The sequence below is a fragment of the Melitaea cinxia genome, chromosome Z, assembly GCF_905220565.1.
Source record: "Melitaea cinxia chromosome Z, ilMelCinx1.1, whole genome shotgun sequence".
In the NCBI taxonomy this organism is placed as follows: Eukaryota; Metazoa; Arthropoda; class Insecta; order Lepidoptera; family Nymphalidae; genus Melitaea; species Melitaea cinxia.
The window spans coordinates 5,218,525-5,245,068 of record NC_059424.1 but is presented as its reverse complement, the minus strand read 5'-3'; the positions used below and the strand labels follow the sequence as shown (position 1 = coordinate 5,245,068).

Here is a 26,544-nt window from a genome sequence, read left to right as displayed (position 1 = left end):
AATTGATATGGCTTTAACTTTCGTGTTTTCGTTTTTTTTTCTCTGTCATCTCTGGTGCCCTAAGCAATGGCTTAATTAGCTTATAGGCTAATCCAGGACTGCCTCTAACACATGTCTGTGTAGTCTAAAAAAATCCGATTTGTCAATATGTACCAATATATAACTGACAAAAACTGTACGTATTAGAAATAAGGATACAACAATACTCCCCGTTTTTGATGTCGGTGATAAAAGCTATATCAATAAAAACTAATTTAAGATAGTTATATGATTTTCGAAATCGTAATTAATACTGTGTCGTCAAACGTTAAGGTCTGATTATTTACTATTATTTTTTTATATTTATTTTTATTATTATTATATAACAAATACATTTAGAATGCTATTGTAGGACATACAATTTTAAAATTGTTTTTGGACGGCTAGAATGTTTAAAAAGAAAATGGTATTATTTTTCTCAAATAAGTTTGGAAAAATCTATATAAATATATATGTGTCATTTTATATTACAAATACAATTATCATAGGTAATTGAATGATAAATTTACATAGAACGCGCCTTCGTCCCGGTTTGAGAAGGCCTGCTTCAACAACTACCGCAGCACCGTCGTCTGCCGAGGCAACTGAAACTACAGCATCTGTCAGCCAAAGCAATGGCTCCGGCGAAGCTGTAGAAACTACTCCGATTCCTTCCAGAACTATCGGGTATGTAAACATTTATTTATAACGTATGTAAGCATTTTTTTTCGGTTTCTTTCTTCAATATAAATTTTGAGGTAATATCGACCAGCCCGTTGGCGCAGTTTGTAGTGGCGCTGCTTTCTGTGCCGCGGGTTACGGGTGTGATTCCCGCTGAATCTGGGTGTAATATTTGTATTTATATATATATTTATATAGTCGGCTGTTACCTGTAACACAAGCATTAAGTTGCTTACCATAGGAACAGACGACTGTGTGTGTATGTTATAGATATTTATTTATTTATATTTATATTGGTGGTCAGTAAAAATTTAGGACGAAATACTTTAAGAAGCATTTAAAAATTGGTAAATTTTGTCAACAGTATTTTTGTCGAACGTTGTTTTAAATGAGTCTTTTGTAGTGTTTAAATATACACACTTGGTTCAAAGCATGTAAATAAAATTTAGTATTAGGTATTCGAATAATGTAATGTAAACCATTGTACTTCTTAATTTTTGCGTTATTATTTGTGTCTTCTAATCTAAAAATCTGCAATAACTGACATCCATAAATAGTTGTTAAGTTAGAACTGTTTCTTTTGACAGCTATTTTGCGAACTATTTTCAATATAGTTAAATTTTATGGCAAAATACTAACGTATTATAACGTATTATAATACTAACGTATTAGAAAAAAAAAAAATGTAGATTATAATAAAAAGTATTAATTTATCCTTAGTTGTCATAATTAACTAAGTTGACAATAATATTTTACTTGAATTTTCTACGTTTATATTAAGCTATCAGAAAATAATTTATATAATTTACATGAGAACAAAAGGTGAAAATAAAAAGTTATTCTTCAGCTCGGGTATGGTAAATTAATAATAATTGAATTATTATAAATCTTATGATTAACGATGCAAACTCCTATCCAATTTAAATAAAGACTCCTTACTCCTGAAATATTCCACAAAATAGCAAGTTATATGGGTAACAAAGGAGGGTCCGCTTAGTGTAATATGCGTATATGTATCTCTTCTAGACGTAAACCTGGTGTAAGGCCAGTCTCACTCCGACCTGGGCCAAGGCTGAACATCAGGCCGAGTCCTCGTTTAAGGCCCGGTTTGACAAGCGCAGCCCCAACAGAAGCACCTTCTGAAGCACCGGCTGAGACTGCCGCACCCGACGCCCCTGCGACTGAAGCTGAAAATGAGGCAAGGCCAAATGAATCATTACTTAAATAAATAATAACAAATACGTATAAAACAAACATACTGTTCTTAAGATAAGCAATTCAATGCCTTAGTTTTAGGTAACAGTCGGCTGATTTAGCTTCTTTTTTTTTAAATAGTGATGCAATTATTATATATACATCCCTCCCTGACTCGGGGCAGAAATCAAACGCACAACCCTTGGAGCAGAAAGCAGATTCAAACAGCACCAACGGGCTATGGGCTAGTCAATTGGAAATAAATTTTGCGTTTTCTCAAAGGAAATTAAACTAAGGCGTTTACGAGCTGCATATTACCGTTAGTCATACACCGGATTGATATTAAAAGAATAATTACTACTATTGTCGAGTTTCTTTCCGGTTATTTTCGGCAGAAAAATTAATATCCGAACACGATATTTTGTTACCAATCACATTTATCGCAACTTTCCCTATATAAGTATATTATAACATACACTACAGTTATGCACTTTGAAACAAGATCGTCAACTTTTAAATATTAATTTTCTTTAAATTAATATTTTAATAAAATATTCTTGTATTGAAATAGACTAGGAGAAGAGGACAATTATCTGATATTTCAAAATTATAACGTATTTATAATTTTACACTAAAACCTCAAAATAGTCAATAAATATTTGTATTACAAGAAACGACCAATGTTCCTAGTAACAACACGATTGAGTCATATTGATTTTTGATAAATATCCTTCTTTGGAACAGATTACAGGTCACAATAGAAAGTAAAACAAGGTTATCTACTTAAGTTATTATTACAATTGAAATCGACCAATTAACCACTTTAGTATATTGTAATATTTAAAAGTTATGATGTTAGTTATGATGCTGTATTTGAATAATCGCGATATAAAATGTGTATTAATACTACCTAAGTTCTTTAGATGCAGATCATCTATGATCATTCTATAAATCATATAGCCTTGGTTGTGAAGCAAATAAAATTTGCTATATACACCTTCACTAACCTACATCCGCGACCTTGGTGACTAGCGCACGTCATCGGGCCAGCGTAATCTACACCGGTTGTCTCAAAGGGATGACCACCTGGAAAGACGCGTTCCCGTGGTCATTTACCCAATAAAGGAGTAACAACCCTACATTTCATTCGATGACACCGCACACATAACAAGCCTTCGCCAAATTGCGACCTCCTATAGGTCAATAGTTTTCCTTAATTGAAGCTAACAATAACTGGGGGATAGCGTGCATCAATCTTTTATGCTGATAATCAAATAATATTTTCGTAAAATTATGAGTGGACTATAATAATAATGGGTGCTTTTCGTTATAAAGAAAATTAGAATTTTCAAGACGTCCCCCAACACGCATTAAATTATTTTCGTCTAAATAAAAATGTAAACTTTGTTCTTTAATCAATAAACTATATTCTGGAAAAGATTCCTTTTGACATTTCAAAATAATTAAATTTAATGCATTCTTTAATTCATCGTCAGATAAAAACTTATTGGCTGGTAGTTGTTTTTTGCAACACCTGACAAACCGCATTCTATAGGCTACGGAACGAACAAGACGTAAATAGTTAGAAAAACAATTAAATTGAATTAATCCATTATGTAATGTACCGTTGTCAACGACAGCGCTTAACGCCAGGTCGAGTTTTCGGTAGAAGCTCAGAATGTTTGACTTGAGAAGGCCAACGAGATGAATCTTCCATCAAAAATTCGGGACCAGACCACCACAAATCAAGTCTGTGCAAAGTACTGATATCGACACCACGATATATAAAGTCAGCTGGGTTCATGTAGGTTGGAGGAACGTATATCCTATATACAAGTGTCTGTCTTTTCTACAAATATCAACAACGTGGTTGTGTACAAATGGCTAAAGTTTACGAGACAATATCTGTAATCAACCCTGCACTATCGTCGAATCGGTCAAGCAAAAGACACGACTTATCTTTGCCCGAAGCGAGCCTACGACCTTGTCATATAAACGGGCTCCTACCAAATCTCCACAAAATTCCAATCGTGGTATTGTCGTGGGGTTTGTCGGTGCTACTTGACTTTTAGCCGTTAACAAAAAAACCATGCAGTATCTCTTATCATTTGGAGGAATACGAAAATTATTTAAAAGTTGCAAATCTTTGAATTTTGTTTTACCAATGCCTACTAATTTTAGGTGGCAATGTGTCATCCCATGATAACTTGTCTAACCACATTTGTTGCAATAGCATTTTCATGCTAATGACACATGGGGCAACGGTCCTAAATGATCAAAGATGCGAGCTATAATTGAAAGCAAATCACGTTTTGTATTACCACGAGAAGTCATCGATGAATCTATAGAAAATGAAAACTTATCAGAAGTGGCATACTAGCTCAGGCCTAGTAACTTATTGAGCTCATTAGATCCAATATTTAAGTCACATGATGATTTAGAAGATTCTGACACTAGGATTGGTTCATTTGACATCCATTTTCTCAATGGCATACACGTCGACACGGTGATTTCATGCAACGCCGTGATATCCGCATCAACGAACGTGATAAATGGACTCTGATTTGGTCCATAACACCAACAGATGAAGGACTAATATTGACAAAATTGCAACATGTATTTTTAGAAAATAATGTAACATACTTGTTACTGATAGTACCAGAGACTATCCAACTTAATTTGGTTTCACAGAGAACAGGCTTTCCATCACCTAATTTTATTTTGTGTAACCCTAACAAGTCCCAGAATAGGTCCGCGCCTATTAGGATGTCTACATCAGAGGGCTTATAAAACGTAGGGTTAGCTAAACATATCTTAGAGGGAATATTTAAATTAATTAAGTTTAATTGACAATTTGGCACTTGAGTGGTAATTGATGGTAAAACAAAACAATAAACATCAGTAAAAAAACTGTTATCTAATGATGTTTTATCTACGTAAAAGCTCACGTTATTTATGCTTAAGATTGACCTATTTATCTGACTAGCTGGTAAATTTAATCTTTTACACAACCTATCAGTCATAAAACTCGAAGTACTGCCACTTTCAAGAACGGCGCGAACGGTATGCACACGATTATTACGATCATACAGATTTATCAAAGCGGTTAATAACAGCACTTCGCGCTGTTTAAGATCACCGCAGGATGTGATGTGAGCTGACAAGGCTACCTTATTTGTATCGCTCATAGTACACGGTGATGATGATGATGACGGTCTAACGATCACGCTATTAAAAAAAAGTTGTCGTTCTTTACCTTATAATCTGGCAATAATGTAAAACGATCATTATTACTCAACGAAAGAAAAAGTGCGCAAGTATTTATATTATTATGTAACAAAATCTGTGCCGGAATTTATCGGACTTTGAGCCACCATAGACTTCAACTTAGGACCCTTAACAAATGAATTGGATACATTGTTTCGCGACAGTTCTATTGTTTCAATTAAATCAGCGCGGTTACGCATAAACCTAATGAAATCTTCAAATTTTATAGAATTGTTTTTATCTTCACGTCCCTTGAATTCCTCCCATTCACGAAATGTTTTTTGATCTAACTTGCGTGTAAAAATGTAAATTAAAAGTCTATCCCAGTGCTTCACCGGTGCACCAAGTGATTTTAACGCTCGCAAGTTTTTATTGAATTGATCAATGAGACGTTTCAATGCTAACGATGATTTATTTACAATCGCTTCAACATTTAACAAAGCGGAGATGTGATTTTGAATTAACAACCGTTTATTGTCAAACCGCACAATAACTGCCAAGCAACCGAGTAGTTACTCGCTGAGAATTCGATGGTTTGAATCACCACTGCAGCAGTTCCCTCCAGGGAAGCGCGAAATAATGAAATTTATTAACGTCATCTAGTTAGAATGAATGGGGCTAGTGAAGGTGTCGTGAAACTTCAACCAAGTTTCATAAGAACTGTTCAATTTTGGCAATTGTATATTGGGTAGTTTAACACGTTGCTGGACAATACTCTGTTATTATTTTTAGTCTAGTTGACAGTACTTTTTTACATACATTAGTTTCTTACGGCTGTAGCAGCTGTGTCACGGCAAGACTTTGAAATTTGCTGTAATATCTCATTACGGCTCTAGCCGTATTATAGTTATATCCGTAGTGTCGTTTAATATGTGGTGAATATTTTGTATTGTGACTGTACGGCTAAGACCCTTGTATTATAAAATAAATAAAACATTAATTTATAAAAAATCAACAATAGTTATTTCAAAATAAACTATCGGCTTTTACTATTCGAAAAATAAACATAACATAATTTCGAAAAATAAACATAACATTATTTCTGGCCAATGGTTTTTCGCTGTTTGACTAGCTCGTTGGTGCAGTTTGTAGTGGCCCTGCTTTCTATGTCGTGGGTTGCGGGTTCGATTCCCACCTGAGTCTGGGTGTAATATTTGGATTTATATATTTATATATGTATTATTTCTATGTATATTTATAAAAAAAATATAGTTATAACAGTCGGCTGTTACCTGTAACACAAGCATTAAATTGCTTACCATAGGAACAGACGACCGTATGTGTATGTTATAAGATATTTATTTATTTATTATTTATGTTCGTGGTCGGCGCGTCACTAGTTCAAACTCCAACGGATTTTATTTGAGGCGTCAACAGTCATAGCCGTAGTGTCGATATGCCATTATCAAAGTATGATGTCCCACGGAAACAACTGAATACGTAAAAAACAGTGATGTAGAATGACAGTAGTAGGGTCTATAAAAGTCATTGTAATATGACAGCTTAAATGTATTTTATGGTCATTCTGTACATAACCAACTGCTAAGGCCGTAGGTTAAATTATTACTTTTTAAAATTTTACGGCTATACCCGGTATGTCGTATTACGAAGTATCTTATCCACGGTTATAACCGTAGTGTCCAGCAACGTGTTAAAAAAAGTGTTTATAATTAGTAGCACGAGTACTTTTATTACTACTAATCGAATTATTGTCTTTATTAAACTTAGTTAACAGATTCTGAGCCTTTGCTAAATATTTATAATATCATGACTCAAACTCGGATCGCTCAGAGAACTGTGCGGGAACATCTTCGACGATGTATCCTAAACGCGTCTGTACCTCATCATATTGTTCGCACAAAGATTCAATCTTACCCAGTCGTAATTGTATCTCAGTTGCATCGAACTCGTTCACGCATCAGCCTACCGCAGTCCACTCTTGAACATAGGTCTCCACAAGTTTGCACCAAAAATGGCGTGAACTCATGTTGCCTATAGTCACCACCCTGGGCAGGCGGGTTGGTGACCGCAGGGCTGGCTTTGTCGCACCGAAGACGCTGCTGCTTGTCTTCTCGTTCAATGTTTAAATATAGTTAATGATGAGCGCTTCACGATAATTAATCGGCCTTTAAAGCTCCCTCGCTTTTTTAACCAGCTTCCAAAAAAGGAGGAGGTTCTCAATTCGATTCTATTTTTTTATGTATGTTACTTCAGAACTTTTGACTGGGTGGACCGATTGGACAAAAAAATTTTAATCGATAGGTGCTGCGTGTCATTTGGTCCCATTTAAATTTGAGATTTAACTACTACTTTTCAAGTTATATCTAAAATACGTTTTCACTTGATTATTTTTTCGTCGACCTACATTGTATTATACCGCATAACTTCTTACTAGGTGTACCGATTTTGATGATTTTTAATCAAATCGAAAGCTGATGTTTATCATGTGGTCACATTTAAATTTCATTGAGATATGATTACAACTTTTTGAGTAATCTTTGATAACGCGTATTTACTTGACTATTTTTTCATCTACCTACGTTGTATTACTTGCCGATGTATTATTATTAATTCTCGTTCCTCTGAGATTCTGGGAGTCGAGTGCAGTCAACCTGGAATTTGTACAATAATCAAGATAAACTAACTTTTAAATAATAACGATGATTAACAGAAATTTAAAGTAAGATGATTAACGGAAATTTGAAGTAGTAGAATCTAAAGTAACTGTGACTAGTATCAATAATAATTAGTTAGGTACTCAATCTGCGCTAAAGCAACTAAATTTACGGAGATAAAGTGAATACAAATTTATATTCGACATAAAATTTAATAAGTACCCACTTTTACTAATCTACAATTTAATATGAAAGTAACGAAAATAATCAAGCCTTATTTGTACCTATTTTAAGAATTTAGTAACAATAAGTAAAAAGTATTTATATTATAAAGGTCTTACAATTTTAACAATACCAATCAATTAATTCAATAACTATACACACTGCAAAATATATAGGAAATATTGATTGTTCTGATTTGGTCCGAAGATTAAAACTGGCAATCACTAGAAAATCATTAAGTTGTATAATTCAATTTTAAAAGAGCAAGCAGACATTGATATTTTTAGATATTCTGGGAAAGCATTCTCTCAGCAACTCAAATTAGTTACCTACTGTATGTAGTTATGGACATACATGTCAATATTATATTTTAAATCAGCTGATTTCTTGTACCTCGAACCGAACGTTTTTAATTTTTACTTATAGATAGATTATATTTGTAATTTTTATATATATTTACAGAATTCGCTATGTATTATCATAATAATTGTTGTCTTTCGTTGTTTTTTTTTTGCATATACCTACATATTTTTACTTTTTTCTTTTAAATATTTTTTAATTTTTTGGCACTGGTTTTAATTGTTGTACTTTTTTTTAAATAGTTTGTTTTATACTTTTATTGATGAATTAATTTGTCATAAGATAAATATTTATTGTTAGTATAATGCTCTTAAATACGAAAAATTCCTGCAGCCGAGCTGGCACCACACATATACAATATTACAATAGTTAAAATAATGTAAGCGCTAATTCTTACTGTACCCAATAAATATATAATAATAAAAGGTACGTTTTAACTTTATTGCTAACAACTTATCACAAAGCTACAGGTGTACAATAAATAATATAACACAATCTTATCTATACATATAATAAAATGGTAGGAAAGTCAAAACTGTACATTGAATATTTTTTTATAAAAGAATACTTGGGGTGTGATCTACAATCAATACCGCAGCCAAAAATATGGTTTTAGAATTTTTGTCTGTTTGTCTGTTTGTCTGTATGTATGTCCGGGATAAATTCAAAAAGTACTGCATGGATTTACTTCAAATTTGGCACGAATGTTATTAAGAAGTCGGGTCAACATATAGGCTACATATTATCACACTATCACCTACGGGGAACGAGCAGTGAACCTTTATTTCTTCAACGTATTCTGTAACAACGCGTAATCTAACGACGCATATTTGAATGTTGTTGTTATTATGTTAATAATAACCTATATATATATAATAAATAATAAGCTAGCTTCACGCTATAAATAAAGACATTTTGTAGTATATTTAGTATCAGCATTGCACCCGTGCGAAGCTGGGGCTAGTTAGATAATAATTATTATAATAACTCATCTTATATAATAAAATAAGCTTATGCTAATTTGTTACCTGAGTGTTGGGTTAAGATATAATGACAAGTAAATTTAAATTAAGTTCAATATTGAATAAATAAAACACCATTGAATAAATCCTCGTCATCCGAATTCCACGATTGCAAATTAATAAAAAACGAATATATTGTCATAACTTCCAGTTATGAGAAAGTCGGATAAGCGGTCGGTCCTGGCGCCGTGTATTAACAATTACCCGCAATTAACAAAAAATTGTTTACGATGACGATGCTATTATTCTTTGTTCACTCATTGTTATAAATTATTTATTGAGTTGTTGTATACTGTTATTTCCCATGATAAATGGCAATGTAATAAATGTACTATTATCGTATTGCCTATATCTAATTTATAAATATATGTTAACTGTAATGCACATGTTTCTAATATCTGTACGCTGCAGAAATCTGTAAATGTTTGGTTAAAATAGAGAATTTATTACTACTATCATTATCATAGTAAAGATATAATTATATGAAATGTGGTTTCTAAAAAGGAGAAAAAATATTTAAAGTTGTGTAAGTGATACCGTGACTGACGTGATGACTTGTTAAAGGCCGTACAATAAAAATTGCATTAAATTAGATGACTAGTAATATTGACACCAAACATGAAAACATTATACTTGCGCTTAAACGTGCCAATTTTAATTTCAATTTTTCTTTCAATGACAATCTTTATAATATATATATAAAATGAATGTTTGCCTGTATGTCCTTTATAGCACCGTAAACTATGCATTTGATCATGTCATGGTCTTTAGCAAATTGTTGTGCATAAGCCCACAAATGTTACTAGATTAGTACGACCAAAAAAAATGTCTTCAAAAATTCGAAATCGACTTCAATTGCATCGACAAGTAATACAACGTAGGTAGACGAAAAAATAGTCAAGTAATTACGCGTTATCAAAGATTACTCGAAAAGTTGTAATATGATCTCGATGAAATTTAAATGTAACAATATGATAAACATCGGCTTTCGATTAAATTAAAAATCATCAAAATCGGTACACCCAGTAAAAAGTTATGCGGATTTTCGAGAGTTTCCCTCGATTTCTCTGGGATCCCATCATCAGATCCTGGTTTCCTTATCATGGTACCAAACTAGGGATATCTTCTTTCCAACAAAAAAGAATTATTAAAATCGCTTTATAAATGACGGAGTTATCCCTGAACTTACATTAATATATATAAGGTCTAATTGAGTACCCTCCTCCTTTATTTGAAGTCGGTTAAAAAGCGTAGCAACGCCGCGCGCTATGTACGCGCATAAAATACATAACATTACAAAATGATTTACTCTATAGTACAGATTCGGCAACTTTGCCATGTCGTTTTTTTTTCATTTAATAAATTGTTATAGTAATATCTATATCGTCTGAAATACATTTGTATTGTTAAAAACTGCCCTAGAATAATATTGTGTAATTATTGTAGGGTTCTTCACCTACGCCAGCCCCTGAGCAACCTCGTGGTGTGCTGAAATTGAGGAATCGCTTGCAAGTATCTCCATCGCCGAAACCGCGCGTCTCTGTGACCCCCCCGCCTCGCCGACCCAACCCACTTCTGAAGAAGAGGTTGCCCTCTACTGAGGTAATATTATTAGTTATCATCAATTAATTCATTTACTCAGTAACTCATTGATTCATTCGATTTTGTAGCTTTCGATAGTGCTAAATTAGTATCGATGAATCTAATAACATGAACTAATTAGGTTTAAAGAATTTATTCTCAAACAGAAAAATTCACTTTCATGAGAACAACACAATAAATGTAATGATACAAATATTCGCCTTATAATCAGGTACTTGGTTTACGGAATAGAGTATAATTAAGTCGTTTTATGTATTTTAATCACTTTAAAGCTGGGTATTCTCTAAAATATATTTCGATAGTTGAGATTTAAATCAATTAACGGAGTTTATATATTTTATATGAGTGGTACTTTGTTATAAAGTTGTGCTCCATCGAAAGTAATTTTGTTGTTTTAATTTATTTCTGTCAAATCATCAATCAAACAACATTGTCATGCCGATTTTCATATTATTATAATTTACATTTTTTTAAATAATAGCCGCTTATCATTGTTATTAAATAAACATAATCTTGGCGACATTGATAGATATTTTAAATATCGCTAAGATTACGTTAATTATTGATAAATTACCTTCAATAATTTTTTTTTGTAATTGGACGATATCAAAATGATGATATTCAAATTTGTAATGCTTCGCACCGTCAATTTATGATGTTAATAAACTCTTATATATTTATTTAATAGTCATTAGCTTATACACTACGTGATATTATGTTTATGTAATATTATATTGAATTTTTTAAAACAAATAATTAGGAAAAGGCCTTAAGGCATCCATCAATTACGTGAGCTATTTTTCGATCAGTTTAGACTCCCCCCCCCCTCTAGGTGAGATTTAGTAAGATTGACGCTGAATATAATAGAGATTGACGGAAAATAATAAACTGTTCAGGTATACTACGAGTAGAGTCAATTTATTTATATAATTTTAATTTAATAAAATTCAAAGCAAAAACTAAATGATTTTAATAGCCATCAGATTTATTTCAGCGGACAAAATGAACACTCAAAATATTTTTTTAATATCTGTAATATTTTATATTTTTTGAAGTGGAGGTAAGATTTTCGATTGACCTCGGTTTAAATGGGGTTTGGTGAGATTTCATTGGACCCCTCCCCCCATTCTGAGCTCACGTAATTAATGGACCTAAGACACCTTTAGAAATTTACTAATTCTATATAACAATATTTTAACCCTAAAGTAGTCAGAATTTTTCAGATTACATAATAATATTATTTAACAATATATTTGATTACGCAGTGTCCTTGGGGAATCGAGCTAAACTTTGACCTTTTCTTCAACGATTACGATATTTTTAATCTTGTTGATTTTTAATTAGGACACGGATACATTCCATTTTTCTGACACGGTACCATTTTTCAATATTCACTCCTTCGATTTATGTGGCAGGCGACAACGGAAGCGCCGAAAAAGTCAACTGAGACGACAGAGGAGAGCACTAGTGCAGAGAAAAGCGAAGCTGAAGTGGAGACCGAGGCACCGGCAGTAGAAAGTACTCCCGCACCTCCTCTGCGCGGCCTAGATGCTCTCATAGCTAGGAGGCGCGCGGCCGGCGTCGGCGTCCGCCCCGTCCGTCCCGTGCGAGGCGCGAGGTTCCACAACTAATCTCACTCGCTGTTCTATGACGACTGTCATCCTGGAACTCATACGGAAACACTCCGTTGACCACACCGTCTTACAAGATGTTTACTTCTTCAGCTAGCCCGATTTATATATTTTAACTGACTTAACTTTTTTCTATCTCAAATCATTTTCAGATCTATTATAATATATTAATAATATTTACAATGCAGTCGACGAATTCTCATCTCCGAATGGTTCCAGGGTGAAACGTTAAGTCTGTCATTTAGTCAAATTATTCCCCAAACTGCCTAGAGGTTACTCATACTTTTTTTTCAGTAGTAGTTCTATGTTTACGTATAATTAGATATATATAGATTATGTTTAAATTGTTTTTTAGTGTTTCGATACCTATCCGTTTGATTAAGAACTTTCTTTCGATATCCTTAAATATTTGCATTATGTACATATTAGAAGTAAATTTATATGACAAGTAGGTTTTTATCGAGGGTTTGATCTTCAAAGCAAGTCGCAGTTGTCGTCTCACAGACCAAATTATTAACCATCGAATCCCATTTCACGTGGACATATCCTAATGGCCAAAGTAGCTATCCATAAGAGTAGGGACGCAGTTTTCTTTAAGAATAGCCCTTATTATATCATTAATAAACCTTGTATCTACCATCTGGTATGCTCTTTATATATATTTAATTATTGTTTCAACGTTTAAAGACGAGTATTGGTGCTATGTTGTTACACCAGACGTCTCGCAAGAAACATACAAAATTTTATTAGTTTAATTGAAATTGTGACAATATTTTAAAATTTTCGGTAATGCCTTTTTTTCAATATCTTAAATATTTTGTAATTATTGTGTGAAACTTTTATTATTTTCAGTAATTGGTCACTAAATTGTTTTATGATCTATTAATCAAATACATCGAAAACTAACAAATAGCAACTATCAAATATTACATTATTTCCATACAACTCTATACTTGTGTATTCTTATATAAGGTTTTGTAGACATTTCAAATCATATTCTAGTTTAATTACCGTGAAACATAACGGTATATACTCACTTGTCTTTATTTATTATATATTAGTGGTCAAAATGTTATAGGGCTTAAGTAAGAAAGTTGTTAATAATTCGTTCCGTCAACACTCATCGATTTGACTAGAAACGTCTGCTAAAGCACTGATAGTTAGTGCCATCGTGATATGTTTTGTATCTGTCGTAAGTGTGATAATAAACTAAATGTTAAGATATATTATAACTTGTTTTATTTATGACCTCACTTTCGAATATTAATATTGTGCATTATTTTTTAAATAACCGCTTTCAGTTAAGTAGATAAATATTTTATCTTAAAAACGTAATATGTTATATTTAAATAAATGAACGCTTCAATGAACAAATATATATATACATAGGTGCAGTGCTGATACTAAATATAAAATACCAAATAAATATTTCCAATTTAAGCGCAAATAATGTGTTTATTTACGACATCACATTAGAAACCTCTAAAACTATCAGTGTTCCTCTATTATATTATGCATGTATTATACATATTATAAACCTTTCCCTGGAATTACTCTGTTTAGTAAAGAAAACCGCATTAACATCCGTTGCGTAGTTTTAACGATCTCTACGTATACAGACAGCGGGAAGTGACCTTGTTTTATACTTTGTAATTATAGAATAATTAATTAATTTTTAATATTTATTTAACATTGTTTAAATAAAAAAAAATCTTAATATTTATAATAGATAATTATTATACAAAATATATACGACCCGTTCAGTCATCCTTTAAAATCCTTTTTTCATTGTTAATGAATCTAAGCTCCTTTCAAAACGATCTATATTGCAATTAACAACGACGTTATGTTATTACTGACGTTAAACGACGCCACAATTTCGGCCAAAATAAATTAAGTAAACTTTTAGGTTGATCGCTGTTTGGTTAATATCTCCGATAAGAACTTACACACTTCAAAGAGTATCACTCCGATAAGAACTTACAGACTTCAAAGAGTTCACTATTTCTACTAGAGTTTGCAAAGAATATATTTTTTTAATTCTGTTAACGAACTAATAAAATAAAATAAAATATATTCTTTATGACAACCGCTCAGGTGTAGATGTGCGAGTAGTCGCCTAAAACACCGACCGACGGCTTTTGAGTTCGATTCCCGTTCGGGACGAATATTAGTATTTGTACAAATATTTCTTTCAGGTTTGAATGTCTGTCCTTGTGGGTCTCCTCACCGTGCCTCGGAGAGCACGTTAAGTCGTCGGTCTTGGTTGTTATCATAAATAACGGATTGCGATCGTTTCTCATACAAGGGAAGATATCCGCCAACCAACATTGGAGCAGCGTGGTGGATTAAGCCCCAACCTTTCTCCTACATGGAGAAAGAGGCCAATGTCCAACAGTGGGATGTTGTTATAGGCTGAATGCCACGAATTAATATTTAAAAAACAAAATGGATCAGCATCAAGTGTAATCCACAACATGTTTACAAAACTGTACCTACTTGAACTGAGTGAATGAATGAAAAGTACTTTATTGACAATGGAAAATTTGAACCAGATACATACATACATAGGGGGAACCAATAATGGAAATTGATTGAAGGAATACTATAAATATGCGACAAACAAAACATGACAACACACAATAATAGCAATTTTAGTATCATATGTTGTTTACAACATATTTTGATGTTACGTTATACTCGTAAAAGAAATAATATTTAATAAAAATTAAGATACTAAACTATCATAAGAAAATTACAGCAGGCGGGTTACTGATAGGTCAAACAAACAAAACGTAATATCGTGTACGATAAGCAATGCAATTTTATTAACATATTTCCCCATAAGAAAATAAATTTATATATATATATATATATATATATATATATATATATATATAATAACTAGGTCATTCCATTTTATGTGACAAAAAAATTCCATAAAATTTATCAATATTACAAGATATATCTATAAGTAAAAGTTCTTTCCGCACGTTTTACTTGAAGAGTAAGCTGGTGAATGCGTAACGAGAGCGTTACGAAAAGTGTGATCGGGTGAGGCGAACGGAAGTTGAGAGGGAGGTATAAGTTAGCGAAGATAGAATGTTTTACTTCAGTCGTGTAGTCTAAACTAAAGTACACTCGTTTTATTTTAAAGTTTATATTTATTTGAAAGCACCGATTAAAAAAACAACGCAAAAGTAATAGGCATAAGCAGAAATAGAGACAATGCGTTCAGAAAATAAGGACTAACTAAAAAAAAAATTATAATTGAAAACTATTAGGTACTGTTATAAGATAAAATTAATAAGTATGAACGAGTGACGACGATTAAACAAATATAATCGAGTGTAATCAAAATCACAACTGTATAAATTGATTATTAAATGATGAAACATTTTCTTGTTTTACAACGAGAACGTAATTATGAATATACGTTGAGACTTGTCGCTTGTACGAGCACATCACGCACACAACTCAGTTGCTTGACGACTTGGCTCATCAGAAATGTCCAATTACATCGTCAGTCGTTAACAGACTACGCCAGAGTAAACATCGCAACTATTCAGCCTCTGTGAGTAAATTTTATCACATTAAAAAAAAATATATATATATTTTCATGCACATCAAAACAAAATGTCTCAATTATTATTAGTAGCGTTGTGATAACGAATTATAATAATTAGTATTACATTTAGTAGACGCTCGTTCGATTTACACAAATAAATAATACTTATTCTAAAGTTGTTCGCACCAACTGACCCATTTCATGTTGTCCTTCTGGTACAAGATTTGAACAATTTATGACTTTATATCGATTTAGAAATTTTGTTTTGTACATTTTTTTTATTATGTAATAAATTAAGAAGATTAAAAAAGAAAGAAAAATAATGTATGAGATAAAATAGTTGAAAGTGATAACTCTTTATATATTTATATGTATTATAGATCTACCTTATATATTTATTAAAGTTAATAGTATTCCTGCGAACTACCGACACAGAGACGTTCCAGAATTTTTAGACTTTTAATTTGAGCTCTTTGAGTAGAAGTAAAATGAAATTTTAATAAATTTTGTTAAACTTATTAATATTATGTTTATTGCTGTAAATAACTGAATAATTTTGTTTTAGATCAAAATGGGTCTCGAAATTAATTCTGTATTATTGGTCGACGGAGTGGGAGCCAATTGCGCTCAGATTCTTAAATCACATAAATTTGATGTCACTATAATAGAGAAGATACTAAGAGACCAACTTTTGAAGGAAATCCCTGTAAGTAGTTAGAGGCGACAGGTAACGTTTTTATAGACTGTATTACTTGTACGTAAAAAGTGGGTAACTTGAAATTATTATAAAAATAAATACTTTTTCTAATTAACGCAAATAATATGATTTATTTATACAGAAACACGATGCTCTAGTGGTTCGCTCCGCGACACAAGTGACGAAGCAAATCTTGGAAGCAGGGTCTAAGCTGAAGGTGGTGGCGAGAGCTGGTGCTGGCGTCGACAACATTGATATTAAAGCAGCGGGTGAATTAGGAATAGGCGTTATAAAGTAAGAATTTTAATATTCAGCACTATATTTTCCTGTGTATATGAATTTTTAAATATGTTACCACATTAGGTTATTTATATTATTGCAATATTTGTCATATATCGATATATTTGCAATGCGGTGTTTTCATATTTTGTTCTAAATAATATGTACTTTGTTTGTTGAATTGGAGTTTATCGATAGATAAAATTGGTGACCTTCTCGCGATGTAGTCAATGAACTCCTGTCACACATCACATGTAACATTCGTCATGCATTACTGTGATCAAAGATAAATTCTAGATATAGGATATTTGTTGTTATTTTATAAAAATACTTAAATTCTTGAATTCCCAATAAATTATAAGCGAGTTTTAAACATGGTTTTGTATGGCTAAATTAGCAATGTGCTCTAGTTTGATAGCATGCAAGCAGTTTTTAATACGTTCCTGGTTTCTTTGGAATTACAATGCTTAGATTTATTGTATTAAAAAGTAAATGCCTAGTAATGTAACTTGAAATTATTAGTTACTTTGCAATCTGTGACCATTTCGCTGAGCGTAAATCTTTTTAATTCTTTATAATTACATTTTATTGCATACTTATTAATCTATTGTTGTAGTACCAATAAATTTTTACTAGTTTTTTATCGTATAATATTTTAGTGCTCCGGGAGCGAATGCCATGAGTGCCTGCGAGTTGACATGTAGTTTGATGTTGGCTTTGGCCCGACACATCATTCCTGCAGCTACTGCTTTAAAGGCTGGTCAATGGGAACGCACAAAGCACACAGGCACAGAATTATACGGAAAAACACTGGCCATTTTGGGACTCGGTAGAGTAGGCAGAGAAGTCGCAGTGCGAATGAGTGCTTTCGGCATGAAGGTATATAATAAAATAAATTTCATTCACGTTGTATTAAAGAGCTAAATTATGAACAGGTCACGTTTGACTAGAAAAATAACAAATAACGATTAAATTTTACATCTATATTTTTAACCGACTTCAAAAAAAGGAGGAGGTTACTCAATTCGATCGTATATATATATATATGTATGTATAATTTTTATGTATGTTCGGGGGGATAACTCCGTCGTTTATGAACCGATTTTGATAATTCTTGTTTCGTTGGAAAGGAGATATCCCTAGTTTGGTACCATGATAAGGAAACCAGGATCTGATGATCGGATCCCAGAGAAATCGAGGGAAACTCTCGAAAAGCCGCATAACTTTTTACTGGGTGTACCGATTTTGATGATTTTCAATTTAATCGAAAGCCGATGTTTATCATGTGGTCACATTTAAATTTCATCGAGATCTGATTACAACTTTTGGAGTAATCTTTGATAATGCGTATTTACTCGACAATTTTTTTTGTCTACCTACGTTGTATTACTTGTTGGTATAATTGAAGGCGGTTTTTCTTCGTTTGCCTGCAAATACAATTATCTTCCTTTATTATATTATATTGTTACTTATATATGTTATATATATTATGTATATTCCTTATTTAGGCTACGACTACGACTTATAAGGAAACTTAGTATTATATTAAGATTAAGTTCTTTTTTTTTGTTTTACCAGGTAATTGGATACGATCCCTTTGTAGCGGCAGAGCAATGCGCGGAATTCAATGCAGTTAAAATGGAACTTGACGAGCTCTGGCACCTTGCAGACTATATTACTCTTCACACACCTCTCATCGGATCCACAAAAAGTAAGTAAATCCGCATTCATAGTCTTAAGACGATTTACTTTGGAGAAGTAGTGCGAAACAAAATTCTAAAAGAATTTCATGTTCAACATATCATACTTCTAACCTTTTTCATAAAACAAACGTGAATTTGGTTTTTTTTTTAACTACGATATTTTTGAAAAACAGATCTATCTATTTTGAATATTTGTTAACGCTTATCAATAATATATAATAATGCTTTTGATATTAAATTAACAATCAGTTAATTACTAAAATAATTGTGTTTGCTCGCAAACGAAAAAAAAACCGACTTCAATTACATCGACAAGTAATACAACGTAGATCGACGAAAAAATAGTCAAGCAACTACGCGTTATCAAAGATTACTCAAAAAGTAGTTATCAGATCTCGATAAAATTTATATGTGACCACACGATAAACATCAGCTTTCGATTAAATTAAAAATTATCAAAATCGGTACACCCAGTAAAAAGTTATTACGGATTTTCGACAGTTTCCCTCGATTTCTTTGGGATCCCATCATCAGATCCTGGTTTCCTTATCACGGTACCAAATTAGGGATATCCCCTTTCCAACAAAAAAAGAATTATCAAAATCGGTACATCCAGTAGAAAGTTATGTGGTATAATACAACGTAGGTCGACGAAAAAAGCGTCAAGTAAAAACGCATTATTAGATATAACTCGAAAAGTAGTTGTTAGATCTCAAATAAATTTAAATGGGACCAATTGGCACACACCACCTTTCGATTAAAATAAAATTTGTCGAAATCGGTCTACCAGGTCAAAAGTTCTGATGTAACATACATAAAAAAAAAAAAAAAAAAAAAAAAAAAAAAATACAGTCGAATTGAGAACCTCCTCCTTTTTTGGAAGTCGGTTAAAAAGTTAGGCACGCCGTGTTACACCTTCTAACCTTACGCTCGAAGGGTTAATATAGATGTTTTTGCAAACTACCTGCTTTCAATAAGCGATGTATGATTTTGCTTAATTGTAAAAAAAGCTTTTTTATTAACTTTTATGACATAGCTCAGTTATTTTTTACAATTATTATTATTTTTTTATTTTTTTATTTAAAATAGAAATAATCTTAACTAAAATATTAGCATTCAATGGTGTGACAAAAATCATCGTTGATTAATCCGCACACCGGCATTCGATATCGTAAGCTCACAATATCAAAAATAAGTCCTTAACATAATAAATTATAACAACTTAACAGTAACATGTTTACACAACTACCCCCCAAGTTTTACAAATCAATCAATCACAAAATAATACAGTCGCAGTAGCTTGTGAATACACACGAGGTGATTTACATTGAACGATATTATTTAATGTTTATTTTTATTAACGAGGTTTAATTTATATTTTATGTTTGTTTTTATAATTTCATTTTTTACTGAAGGTAGGTCGCTTATTAATTTTGGTATTTGATTTTGTAGTAGTTTTTATATAGATTATTGTAACTCGGCACTTTTAATTCAACTTGAGACGCACTACGTGTTTAGTAGGTACGCCTGATGACATGTTGGTGTTCACCATTATGAAACTGCTCAAGCAGTAATATCTATTTAACCTGAACATGTATTGATATTATGTTACAATAATAAAAGATGTCGTGATAATCATTTTCGTAATAGGTTTTAATTTTTTTAGGTATTAGCTTTCATAATTCTTGTTTGCAAGTTATATATTGTATCAAGGTTTGGTTTACATGTTCTACCATAATCATCGTTAATTACTCAGCCGTCTACTCAGACCGTCAAATATAGTTGTTTCGCCTAAAGCTTTATATAGGTTTAATAGAATTTTGTATGGGATTTTTTTAAATTAAAATTATTTTAGCCAATATAGTACGCAGCGTATCACATACGTGATTAATATGTTCAGTCCATTTTAGTCGATCGTCAATTATAAGTCCTAGACTTTTCAAAGGCATACAAATGTTAAATACATAAAAATGTTAAATGTGAAATGTAAAATTTAATGAGCTCTTGCAGGTTTCATGTTTGAACTTAAAGATTGTTATGTTATATAATTATGTATTGACTAGCCCGCTGGCGCAGTTTGTAGTGACTCTGCTTTGTGTGCTCCGGGGTCCGATTCCAGGCCCACGTATCGGTGTATTATATATATTAATCGAGAAAAATAATAATGTAGCTTATATCAGTCAAATGTTACCTGCTTAACTTCATAAATATTTTCTTTTTAAATTGATAACTTTTGTTTTTTTTTTTAAATGTAAGACCTATGTACATAACGAGAATAGCAAATAAATAAATTGAAATTGAAATAGTCAATGACTTTATTAAGGTATCTAAAAGTAACAGATACGTAAAAAAGATGGTGCACTGACCATAACTGTGATAAGAGGGTACTTGGTTTATATCAACTCAACAAATAAGATAACAATTTGATAAAATTAATATCCGTTTATTTTTGCTGTCAGTTCTAATAAGTAGAATAATAATAATAGTTTTATGATACTGTTGGTGTCGGTATTTTCTAAGTTATTTTTGGAAAAGGAACATTACACATGAAAGTGTACAAATATATATTAAAATGCACACAGTTATTAAATAAGCTAAAAGCATCCTGAAGTTTAAAAAATACAAAACAATGATTTACAAAATCTCAAAATAAAATAAATACAGTTATCACAGAATAACTACAAACAATAATTGTGTTAGCAGGCAAACGAAAAAAAACTTCAATTATGTCGACAAGTAATACAACGTAGGTAGACGCAAAAATAGTCAAGTAAATACGCATTATCAAAGATCGGTTCATAAACGACAAAGTTATCCCCGAACATACATTTAAAAAAAATTATATATATGTGGTCGAATTGAGTAGGTTACAAAATTTCAATAAAAAATAGAGTAATTGATAAATATAAACATTAATTATAAAATTTTAAAATTACATACATAAATATTGATTATTATTTTGAATTTCGCCTGGCCGCATCTAGTTAAGCATTTGAAGATCTATGTATTTATTTGTGTTTCGTCGCTTGTCGTGTTTTTTACTTTTTTTTCCTGCATAGTGACCGGTCTTACTATCGATGTAATGCGTTTCTACCCACTTTTTTGCTTTTTGTGACGATATCGTATAATGAACTATTGTATATTACCGAAATACTCGTCTAGAATTATTGGAAAATTATAGCTATTTAAAATTGTATTCTTTCTAATATATTTCTCATATAAGTGAATTGTTAATTCTTATGTGAATAAATATCTTTGACATGAATATCTGACCCCGTGACCCGTGAATCCCGTGACTTCATCCGCGTGCAATGGAACAAAAAAGTTATTGTTCAGTTCGCAGAGTTATAAAATAAATAATTCCTAAAATAAAAGTAGCCTAAGTTACTTCTTATTAAATTAGCTATCTGCCAGTGAAAGTCCCGTCAAAATTGGCCCAGCCGTTTCAGAGAATAGCCCGAACAAACAGATAGACAGACAAAATTGTAAAAAAATGTGTTATTTTTGTATATGTACCGTGTATGTTCATTCATATGCATTTAGTAAAAAGTGGTTATTTTAATATACAAACAAACACTCCATTTTATTTGTATATCTTATACTATTAAACGAGCAATTCTTGTATATATATATATAATCTGAATCTCGGAAACGGCTCCAACGATTTCCATAAAATTTAGTATATAGGAGGTTTCGGGGGAGATAAATCCATCTAACTAGGATTCATTTTTAGGAAATGACGTTTTATGCCTGCTTTTAGGGAGTGAAAAAATAGCTACAATATCGTTAGAATACGAACGTAAATTTCGCAACTGTCATTAAAGTTGTAATAGCTCGGTGGGAAATCGGCCGGTCGGGATCAACCGAGGAGATCATGGTTCAAATCCCAATGTCTCTGATCAATTATTTTTTTTCCTTTTTTTTAATTGCACTCGTTATTTTAAAAAAAATATTATTCATATTTTATAAATATGTAATTCGAATTTAAAAATGAATTCCAAAAAACACGATTTACTAAAAATACCGAGCTAGGCTCGGTCACCCAGGTACTATTTACTTATGTATGTAATAAATTCAATTGCAATAATTTATTGTTTCAGACTTTATAAACGCTAGTATTTTATCTAAATGCAAGAAAGGCGTTAAGATCATAAATGTAGGTCGAGGTGGACTAATCAATGAGCGTGATCTGTTAGAGGCACTTAAGTCTGGTCAGGTAATTACTTATTCATTTGAATAATGGCTTCTAATATTGCCAAAATAGCACAGATGGAAATGAAATGTCTAATGTCAAAGTACGTATGTTACTTAGAATGAAGAACAAATCATCATCATCATCACCATCATCATTCCAGCCTATTGCAGTTCACTGCTGGACATAGGCCTCCACAAGTTCGCGCCAAAAATGCGTGAACTTATGTGTGTTGCCCATAGTCACGACGCTGGGCAGGCGGGTTGGTGACCGCAGGGTTGGCTTTGTTGCACCTAAGACGCTGCTGCCTGTCTCCGGTCTGTGTTTTTCAAAGCCAGCAGTTGGATGGTTATCCCGCCATCGGTCGGCTTCTTAAGTTCCAAGGTGGTAGTGGAACTGTGTTATCCCTTAGTCGCCTCTTACGACACTCACGGGAAGAGAGAGGGTGGCTATATTCTTTGGTGCCGTAGCCACACAGCACTGAAGAATACATGAATATCTTTATATTTGAATTTCTAAAATATTTTAGACAGAAAAATGTTTTACGATCCGTTGTTTCTAAAGAAAATCGTTAAGTTTCTTTAATGGTATTTAAATGTCAACAGGTCGGTGGTGCAGCACTTGACGTGTTTGAACAGGAACCACCCACAGATCCTTTGACTTTACAGATCATTAAGCATCCAGCAGTGATTGCAACTCCTCATCTCGGTAAATATGGAATTCATTTCTATTACAGCTAAATAGAGAATATTTTTAACTAAAAACGTAGCAAATAATAGTGTGTTCTAAAAAAACCGTCTTCAATCTACATCGACAAGTAAACGACAAATATGGACACCCAATTGGTACAACCCGAAAACTACACGTCAGGTCTCGCCCAAATTTACATGAGAACACATGACCTACCCTAGATTTCGAATAAAAAGGAATGTTCAAGATCGGTACGGCCAGTAAAAGTTGTAGATAAAAATCAAATAAATAAAAATACAGTCCAATTGAGAATCTCCTACTTTTACTGTAAAAATAAGAACTATAGACAATGGTAAATTATTAGTATTTATATATTAAAGTGTCGTTTTACCAAAATATGACAAACGTTTTAATTAAAATATTTCTCTTTAGAATATAAAAAAATAAGGGTATTAGTTAATGTATATCTATTTTTACAGCCGTCTCACAAAAAAAGCCAAAGTATAAATTTTCTTTTCGCCTCCTATTAAAAACTGTCAGTATTCCTCTACTACTTATAATATGCATATATTATACATATTAACCTTTCCCTGGAATCACTCTATTTACTAAAGAAAACCGCATCAAAATCCGTTGTGTACTTTTAAAGATCTAAGCATACAGACAGCGGCAAGCGACTTTGTTTTATACTATGTAATGATTTATTTTTGGAACGAACTTGGCTGGGCGACCGAACTGATAAAAATGTGATACTAAAACTGTAAGAAAAATATATAACTGAAGTGACGTGATATCAGTCACACGATTGTGACGTGTGTAAAACTAAAATATTACTAGTAATCATTACAGCCTATACAGTCCACTGCTGGACATAAGCCTCCACAAGTTTACGCCAAAAATAACGTGAACTCGTGTGTTTTGCCCATAGTCACCACGCTGGGCAGGCGGGTTGGTGACCGCAGTACTGGCTTTGTCGTACCGAAGACGCTGCTGCCCGTCTTCGGCCTGTGTATTTCAAAGCCAGCAGTTGGATGGTTATCCCGCCATCGGTCGGCTTCTTAAGTTCCAAGGTGGTTGTGGAACCTTGTTATCCCTTAGTCGCCTCTTACGACACCCACGGGAAGAGAGGGGGTGGCTAAATTCTTTAGTGCCGTAGCCACACAGCACATTACTAGTAAACTTTTTTTAAATTATTTATGTAATTTTATACTGTCGACAAAAATAAATAGACATGTTTTTTTATTTCACTTAATAGTTTGAATTATTATTATTTTGTTTGATTTATTTTATTTTACGGTATTTGTTATTTTCTAAAATACTAAATTTCCTAAATACTTTTATGTACTTAATTAAAAGCAATCAGCAAAATTAAAAAAAAATCAAGAACTAGAAAATATATATAAAATTCAACATATTTTTTCAAATTGTGTTGCTTCTATACTGTCCGAAGGAACTTCGTTGGTGTCCCATGACACGACATTTTTTTCTTAAAACTAAGTATGCAAACACTTATCGCTTTTAGCGATTTCTTCCAGGCCACCGTTAACGATAGTAGTTTAGTAAAACAATGCTGGGATAAGTGAGCAAACAACAATGCAAGTTTGTTACCAGTACAGTTTGTTACTTGTTACTGTTTACTGTAAATCTTAATCGGAAAAAACCTTATCCTAACTAGTTTACTTGTGAGTCATTATAAGCTATTATTACAATGTTCCTATTGAAGTACAACATAATGTGATTGTTCGTTTGCTTTTTGCATATAATAAATACTAGATATGTATATAAAATACAGGAAAAATAATATATCCTTACGTTTACTTTACCTTAATTGAATACATCTTTATCTACATCGATATCAGCACCTATCAGACGCTTTAACATTATATTTGCCGCTATGGTAACAGTATATCTATCGATATAATCAGACAGTCCTAAGAAAATACAAGATTATATATAAAAACTTTTTGTTGAAAAAATAAAATACGATTTTTAAAATGCGTTGTAGCCATCGAGTCTGTACTTGTAGTCTATTTGCATTAAGCAAATAGTGACTGAATTTGCCACTCTATTTTGTTTTCTCGATCTCAAATTTTGTCACAAATTTTTCAACATTCGAATTGACTAATTAAAATTTTGTAAGTTAAAACCGTTTTTTTAATGACCGTTTTGTTTATATTGATTAATTATTCAAATGACTTAATCGATAACGATGAGTCACTATTTTTTTACCGCAAGTAGACTTTAGGATAATATTATTTTCAATTGATGAAATAATTACAGGAGCATCAACCACAGAAGCTCAAATTCGCGTTGGATCAGAAATTGCGGAACAAATAGTAAACCTGGTCAAGCCTGGCACATATGAAACACCTCTTGCTGAAGTTACTCGGATCTTTTTGAAATGAATTGTTGGTTACTAAAATTTAATTTTATATTACTTACTTTTTTATAACTTTAATAAAAGCTATATCTATATGTCTGCATAAATCACTTTTCATTTACTAATATCCTCTTAGTAACAATCTAATAATAATAATCTATTAATAATATATTTATATGTCCAGATTTCGTAATTAGAGAAATATAATACTATGTGTGTATTATCTATGTGTTATATTGTTTTGAATTTCTACGAAACTAATTAAGAATTTTGTAAACATCTGTAGGGTTGAGATAGTTCCTAAGCCGAACTGCTTCGGATTATGAACAACATATTTCTTACTATACCTCACCTGAAGAAGAAGTTCAAGAAAATACTATTTGGACCAAATAACTAATTTGTTAAACCAAACCAAGCTTAAGT

General features: G+C 32.1%; 2 protein-coding genes across 2 annotated transcripts in view; both read left to right on the top strand.

Annotated features, from left to right (window-relative positions):
- Nucleotides 1-13,841, top strand: part of LOC123669048 (mucin-5AC-like) — a 39,168-nt gene extending 25,327 nt beyond the window's left edge. The window contains exons 8-11 of the mRNA XM_045602711.1: nucleotides 553-705; nucleotides 1,726-1,897; nucleotides 10,826-10,981; nucleotides 12,397-13,841. Of these exons, the coding sequence (XP_045458667.1) occupies nucleotides 553-705; nucleotides 1,726-1,897; nucleotides 10,826-10,981; nucleotides 12,397-12,612 (697 nt within the window). The 3' untranslated portion in view covers nucleotides 12,613-13,841. The remainder of the gene's footprint in view (nucleotides 1-552; nucleotides 706-1,725; nucleotides 1,898-10,825; nucleotides 10,982-12,396) is intronic.
- A 2,303-nt stretch (nucleotides 13,842-16,144) lies between these two features.
- On the top strand, nucleotides 16,145-26,228 carry LOC123669049 (D-3-phosphoglycerate dehydrogenase). Its single transcript, XM_045602713.1, has 8 exons — nucleotides 16,145-16,186; nucleotides 16,746-16,886; nucleotides 17,020-17,171; nucleotides 17,816-18,035; nucleotides 18,735-18,867; nucleotides 22,960-23,075; nucleotides 23,657-23,759; nucleotides 26,022-26,228. The coding sequence occupies exons 2-8, from the start codon at nucleotides 16,752-16,754 to the stop codon at nucleotides 26,144-26,146; spliced, it is 984 nt and encodes a 327-aa protein (XP_045458669.1). The 5' UTR covers nucleotides 16,145-16,186; nucleotides 16,746-16,751; the 3' UTR covers nucleotides 26,147-26,228.
- The last annotated feature ends 316 nt before the right edge of the window (nucleotides 26,229-26,544 follow it).